We start from the raw sequence: 8,001 nt of genomic DNA, 5'->3' as shown, positions 1-8,001 counted from the left end.
GGGTGCTAACTTTCTATACTGCCCTCCCAACTTAATTTCATCTTTTGCTTCTAACTCAGTTGAATTTCTATAATAAATTGCATTGCACAATATAAAAGTTTATATTTTCGATTAACAGAATAGTTTTAACCAACAGAAGAATACAGTTCTGCAAAAAGCTTTAAAATATTTAATGCTGTGGATTATAAAATAATATATATAATAATATTATAAAATAGTATTTTAAAAATGTTGAGTTTCTTGTCAAATATTGTATTTTAGAAAAGGGTTATCTGTAATATATATTTTATGTATTTAAATGAAAAAAGACAATTGTGAACAAAATAGAATTGTAACAGTTAACATAAATGAAGCAGCTTGGACAAAATGAAAAAGAAAATTGTTTTATTTCTGTACAAGGAAACTACAAATAGCATTTTTAACACTTCATTTTGTATCCAAGTCATGAAATTATACATTTTTATACTAATACTAGCAAACATCTTCAAACCATTCAGACCCCTTCTGCACATTGAAAATATATTGCTGTTTACTGCTGATTAATAATTAAAGTTAGGAGCTTCTTCAGCAGTAAGTTTGGAGACTACCAGCTGAGGGTCCCCTCAGATCAATAGTTCCAAAGTCTCTTTCACTGCCCCAAAAGGACATACTTGATTCTGCCAGTTAATGCTTTAGGGACCCAATTGTATCATTTTTTTCTTTAAAAAAGTGACAATTGCACATGACAAAGATTGATTACGTGTGATTATCAATTCTGAATTATTTCTTTTTATCTTAAGTATTTCTTTTGGCAATCAAATGCAATCAAGTATCCTACCCCTTCATCCTCTGTCCTGTTGATAGAACATATAAAATATTTTTCACCAATTGCATTCCAGGTAGAGTAAATGAAAGAGAAAATGAAAACACCTGCAAGCTTTCAGCTACAAAGAAGGAAGCCTGATTCTTTTATACAAATTTATTTTAATAGTTGTTACACAAATTCCTTTTCTACTGTCATAACCATTTTATTTATAGTATATGTTAAAGTAATATGACTTTTTTAAAGCTACAGGCACAGAGAAACAATGGAACAGATCAGGAAAAAACAATTACATTATTTGAAACATTGTGCAACTGACTGTGACACTGGCTAGGAGAATGACTGAAGAACAGGCATACTTATTCAGGTAGATAAAAATCTTTTTTTTTAAAGGCCAAATAAATTTCTCAGTGTTTCACCTAAAAACATTTATTTTTCCACTTGCAAATAAATTGGGAAAAATGGTAAACAATTTCTGCCTCTTCAAAAGAGGTGAGATTACTTGAGTTGCAGGCCAGTTTTCAAACATTTCTTTTCCCTCTCCAGGAATATCACCCTGTTTCTTCCCCATCGACTACTCTGCAGTATACTTGCATCAACTTATTGCCACTTAGTGGAATTGTTTGTGTTCAAACAGCACAAAGCCTTCATCTTTGGTTATTTTCTCGAAGATGTCATTGTCCCAAAGGTGCTCTCTCTTGGAAAGCTTAGCAACTGCTCCTTTTTGAATCTGATCCAGAAAATCTCAGTGGGGTTTGAACTCCCCAAAAAATGACAGCCAGTTAATGCCTCACATTAAAACGGAAACCTACTTGAGGATAATTCAATGGGAAAATGAGTTGCAAACATTTATATGGACCTCTCTTAATCTGCTAGATATGTGTATGTGTGAGTGGCTTAAGGAATAGGCACTGATTTACTTCCTCTGCAAAGCATTCCATCACAGCTTCAATTCAACTCAGCTCAAATCCAGCAGCACATTCAATTGCATAAAGCAGCTTGCTCCGCATAAGGTGTTCATCACAGAATTCTGGAAGTTTCAACAAATTCATACAGGTACTGGCAGTGGGTAGTCGCTCCAAATCAGAGCCCCCGTTGTGAATGCAAAAAGCAGGGTACAATTCCTGTGGCCGGAGAAAAAATAAGGAAAAAACAATGAGAAGTTTTAAAAATGACTTTCGGTGCCATCTCCGTGCGCTGCTGTACTCATGACCCTAAAGAAGCATATGACAGTAACAGTAATAGTCAAAAGATATCATTTTCACTCTGGAGATCAGATAACCTTTAGTAATGTAAAGTTGGAAAAATGGGACATGATGAAAATTGTAATTCAATAATGAAGTGGAAGGATGACTCTAACATACAATACAAAAACCTCTAAAGAAATAAACAAAGGAAATATTGTCTGCATTGTCTCCAACAGTTTGAAGAACACAGAGGGATTTTACACTACAAGCAGCAGCACACCAGAACAACTAGACACAGAACAGTTTTTTCCCGAAAGCCATCACTTTGCTAAACAAATAATTCCCTCAACACTGTTCAACTATTTACGAAGTGTACACTACTATTACTGTTAATCTTCTCACCACTCCTTCTCACCCATCCCCTCCCACTTGACTGTTTCCTAGTATGATTTGATTGTTGATTGTACTCTATGATTATCATTAAGTGTTGCACGTTATTCTTGATTCTTAATGAATGTACCTTTATGTATACTGAGAGTATTTACACCAAGACAAATTCCGTGTGTGTCCAATCACACTTGGCCAATAAAGTATTCTATTCTATACAACAATACAAACAGGTTTTGACAGCAGAGAAGACTTTATGAAAAATTAAGGGAAAGCTCTCATCACTCAGAATCCTTGCATCAACCATTTCTCAAAAGAACTTTTTTATCAAAGGCACAAACAAGATTGAACTACTTTTATTATACAAATTTTATGTCTGCACACAACTCACTCCTACACACACGTTCCCCTATCCAAGATGTGCCTAACATGCTGCATCAATTTTGAGCCCAGGGTAGGGGAACATGGATGCCAAAAAAAATTTCCAAGAGACTTGGTAGCTTGCTAGCAGAGACTAGAGAAGGTCTGGTTTCTGAAACAGGTCTTGAGGGGAAAGCTAGAGATATCCTTGCCTGAGCTACAGGACCTGATCATCAATTGACTCACCCAGGCCTTTACTACTTTCAGCGTATCTTCTTCCCTGGGGATGGAGTCAGAGTGGGTTGGTGAGTTCACTATATTTATGACAACCATGTGCTTTTTCCCATCACAAGTTCAGTGCACTTAACAGATCCTTATTCAGGATCTGTTTTTACTCTGGAGCAATGAGAATGATCTGATAGAGGGGAACATTGCTCAATGCCTTATCATGATCAAATCTCTCCCAAGATGGATCTTTAAGAGAATGGGGGTCAAACTCATGACCCACGGGCCAGATGTGTCATGTGCTGGCCACGCCCATCCCTGGTTTAGCGAAAGGGAAAAGTCACAATACGTCACCTGACAACGTAACATCGTGAGTTTGGCACCGCTGTTTAAGAGGATCTATTCAGTTCGTCTGATGAATCAACTTATTTTCAGAAGGTGCTTGAGGGGTCTCAATGCAATTAAAAGGCATTTCCATTGGATGCCTTGTCAACCTCAAGTATATGAAGGCTGTGGGAGCACTTGATTGATTATAAATCATCTGCAGAGTAATAGATCTCTAATATAGCATGGTATATCGTTGTAGGAGCGGTACTAACTAGCAACTGATTTCCAGTGCAATGAAAGATGCTATCACCTACAAAACTTTGTATGTCTTTTAGGCAAGATATACCTGAGACTAACTGCTTTACCCATCTGTTATGATCCACCAGAAGGTGGTATACTACAAATTCTCTTCCCAGGAGTTCCAATGGGAAGATGCCTGTAAGCTAGCCTTCTCAGCTGTACCCTCCCTTTTTAAAAACAATAAGCTAATAGGTTAAGAGTTGCTCTCTCCGTAATGTCATTTGGGAATCCAGCTAAGCTGTGCTTCTTCTGCAGGGCTTTTGGGATGAAATGTGAAGGTTGTGAAGGCTGGCTCTGGAGTAGAAAATGAAAAGGGAGTTATAGTGAGTTTGCCAATCTTGGTGTTCTCTGGCAAATGCCAAACGTCCTTCACGGTGTTGGCCTGTAAGCACAGCCCCCACCTGTGGACGTCGGGCCCTCATACCACCCTCATGGAGTCTGTTTCTGACTGTTTGAGCAGCCACATGCACATTTGTGGCCCGCTGGAGGTCATTTTGCAGGGCTCTGGCAGTGCTCCTCCTGTCCCTCCTTGCACAAAGGCGGAGGTAGCGGTCCCGATGCTGGGTTGTTGCCCTCCTACAGCCTCCTCCACGTCTCCTGATGTACTGGCCTGTCTCCTGGTAGCACCTCCATGCTCTGGACACTACGCTGACAGACACAGCAAACCTTCTTGCCACAGCTCGCATTGATGTGCCACATCCTGGATGAGCTGCACTACCTGAGCCACTTGTGTGGGTTGTAGACTCCGTCTCATGCTACCACTAGAGCAAAAGCACCTCCAGCATTCAAAAGTGACCAAACCATCAGCCAGAAAGCATAGGAACTGAGACGTGGTCTGTGGTCACCACCTGCAGAACCACTCCACTGAATAATAGAACCTTCAGTTCTAAGGGAGATAAGCAGAGCCGAAGATCTAAAGATTAGCTCCAACGATTTCCTGCTTTCTAGCTAATCTGAATGGCACAGCAGAACAGCTGATGGTGGGGGGGGAGGGGGAAGGAAAAATAGCAACTTAGCAGGCAAGTTTGCCAGGTAAGGAGTGAAAGGGCGGGGAGGGTTCCCGCAGGCCATGTGGGCAGGGCAGACTGGTTTTCCTGCAGCCTGGATTAATTGCTTTAGGGGTTGCTCTGGGAGTGACATTTCTCTGCGGACCACCAAAATTTTCTTGCAGACCACCAGTGGGCCGCGAACTACCTGTTGACGACCACTGTGTTATATAACCAAAGTTCCACTTTCCTTGAAAAGGGAGTATTAAGTTCATCATGTGCTTTGGTGAGTTGAAACAGATAATCTGGTTTTAGAAAGGATAAAAAAAAACACCTACCACCCTGAGTCAAGAGGATAATGAGATTTTAAGTAATTGTCTAAATGGAGGCCTTAAAATGTATGTCATAGCTAAACTGCTATGTATTTAGCATTTAGCTCTCGGAGCACTAATTGAATTTTCTTACTTTTAAAGCTTTAAAAATGTTAAAAATGAAGTTCTCTGTTGAAATGCCAAGCCAAGGGCACCATTTGTCATATAATTAACTACTCTACAACGGGAATCTGCAAGAGCAGAGAAAGAAACAGCAGCAGAAGCACCAATTTATTGTGTGCCCTGATTGGAACTTAACAGTTTTCAACTGCACTTTAATGATTTCTTTTTGTCTGTAACCATTTCATTTGTTAAACTTATTAAACTTTAATTAGCTTTAGCCTACGTTAGTGTGAGTTCAACCAGTTGGGAGTGAAGACTTGACTTTTTTTTTTTTTAATGATGAAAGTCATGACTGGGTTATTTATAAATAATAAAGGACTTCCTTCTAAATGAGTCTGGACTAACTTTAGCAAAAGGTGAAAGTTCCATAATAGAGCCTGGGTAAGATTTCAGGTTAGGCAATTCCAAATTCCACCCTTAACAGTAAAATTGAAATATCTTTTATTTTAATACAGCTGTACATAATTAATTTTGTTGACATGTTGCTCTAATGTTGCCCTCAATAATATGTTTTTGGTTAATTGAATCCATTTATTTCATGGCAAATACTAATTACATCTACTTACAGAACATGGTTCTCTTCTTCATCTACAAAGTACTGCAAGGACATTTATTATAAGCACTAATTATGCTATTCTTTTGAAAGGTCTAAGGGCACAATGGCACAATAGGGTAAGAATATGTCTTCCTCACTTTGGTGGGTAAAGTAATAGCAACTTTTGGTATTCTATAGCTGATTAGTAGCCTCTATGATTGATGAACAAGCATCAGTAGGAATGACTGGGAAGCTTCACCCATTCTCATTTTTCTCTGTTCTGTTTTCCAATGCAAAATCATATGTAAAGATAAAGGTTCCCCTCATACATATGTGCTAGTCATTTCCAGCTCTAGGGGGCAGTGCTCATCTCCGTTATACAGCCATTACAGAGCCAGCACTATCCGAAGATGTCTCCGTGGTCATGTGGTCAGCATGACTAAACGCCGAAGGTGCACGTAACACTGTTACCTTCCCACCAAAGTGGTCCCTATTTTTCTACTTGCATTTTTACATGCATTTTAACTGCTAGGTTGGCAGAAGCTGGGACAAGTAACGGGATCTCATTCCGTTACACTGTGCTAGGGATTCGAACCGCCAAACTGCCCACCTTTCTGATCGACAAGTTCAGCGTCTTAACCACTGTATTTTACAATAAACTTTTGAATATGAAGGTTGTGATTTGCAGCCATTTTTTTGGCAACTGTTTGAAGTTCTGGAACATCGAGGCCATGACAAAGTTACAATGGCATACTAAAAAAGTGATAGCCCATCAATTAAAAATGACAAAACAATATTTATTTGAAAATGCGAACACAACAGGTCTCTGGCTGGCTTACAAATTTAAAAAACAAAAAGAGATGGATTACCAAGTTAAGAAACGACTAAGGAGATTTGCTATTAAGAAGAAGAAAAAAAAGAGACAATTCAAAAATATTATGAGAAATTATATAGGGGGGAAGAATAGCCAACAGAGGAAAAAATAAAAGAATGTTTAAAGAAAGCAAAACTCACAAAAATTTTAGATGAGGAAAAAAATATCCTGAATCGGAAAATAACAACAGAAGAACTCCGTTGGGCAATAAATAAACAGAAAAATGATAAAACTCCGGGCCCAGATGGGCTCCCAGCGGAAATTTATAAATCGCAACAGGACATTTTAAGTAGTAAAATGCTCAAAATATTTAATGAAGTTCTAGAAGATGCAAAAATTCCACAATCTTAGAAAGAAGTTATGATTACAATCATCCCTAAAGAAGGAAGTGACCAAACAGACCCTGGAAATTTTAGACCGATATCCTTATTAAATGTCGATTATAAAATCTTCATGACAATTATTGCAGAAAGACTTAAAAAAAAATTAAATGAGTTTATTTCTATAGCTCAAAATGGATTCCTCCCACATAGACAACTCAAAATTAATATTAGGGCAACCTTAGGTATCATAGAATATTATGAGGATCATAGTGGTGACCAGGTGGCATTAGTGTTCTTAGGTGCCAAAAAGGTCTTTGACAACGTGAAATGGGATTTCATCTTGCAGCAAGTTAAATATATGGACCTAGGACAAAAATTCTTAAATGTTATATTGGCAATATACGAAAAACAAGAAGCCAGAATTTTGGTGAATGGGGGGATAACAAACAAATTTCAAATCCAAAAAGGAACTAGACAGGGATGCCCGCTATCACCACTTTTGTTTATTTTGACATTGGAGGTGTTAAGCAAGAATAATTAGAAAAGAAACAGAAATTAAAGGTTTAAAAATAAAAAAGAAGAGTTTAAATTACAAGTGTTTGCGGATGATTTACTTTTTATTTTAGAAGAACCACAAAATTCGGGACCAAAACTGATAGATAATTTAGAAGAATTTGGAGAAGTTGCGGGGCTAAAAATTAATAGGGAGAGAACAAAAATAATTACAAAAATATGACAAATAAACAAAAGAAAACTTTAGCAGCGAGAATGGGCACCCAAATTGTAGAGAAAGTTAAATATTTGGGGATTATAATTTTGGCAAGATATACAACACTCAAAAAAGATCATTATGACCCATTAATAAAACAAATATCTGAAGATTTGGAAAAATGGGATAAATTAAGACTATCCTTCATGGGAAGGATAGCAGCAATAAAGATGAATGTACTACCTAAATTATTATTCCTTTTTCAAAATGCCCCCATAAAATTGGAAAAAAAAGTTTTTTGATAATTTGAATAAAATAACAGCAAATTTATATGGCAAAAGAAAAAACCAAGAGTCAAATTGAAATTGCTGCAAGATGCTACAGAAAGAGGAGGATTTGACCTATCCGACTGGGAATTGTATTATAGAGCTGCAATTCTAACCTGGGTGAAAGATTGGATAAACCATAGAAATAAAAGAATATTAACATTAG

The 8,001-nt window shown here is 37.5% G+C and overlaps 1 protein-coding gene across 1 annotated transcript in view; it reads right to left on the bottom strand.

The window, feature by feature from the left end:
* Positions 1-369: 369 nt before the first annotated feature.
* The window catches only part of UBE3C (ubiquitin protein ligase E3C), a 65,706-nt gene continuing 58,074 nt past the window's right edge, over positions 370-8,001 (bottom strand). Inside the window, exon 18 of the mRNA XM_087947299.1 lies at positions 370-1,926. Within this exon, the coding sequence (XP_087803425.1) occupies positions 1,756-1,926 (171 nt within the window). The 3' untranslated portion in view covers positions 370-1,755. The remainder of the gene's footprint in view (positions 1,927-8,001) is intronic.

Source organism: Notechis scutatus, chromosome Z, assembly GCF_049901735.1.
Source record: "Notechis scutatus isolate UNSWTSFEM ecotype Mainland chromosome Z, rNotScu1.2, whole genome shotgun sequence".
NCBI lineage: Eukaryota > Metazoa > Chordata > Lepidosauria > Squamata > Elapidae > Notechis > Notechis scutatus.
This window is presented reverse-complemented; position numbering and strand designations above follow the sequence as displayed.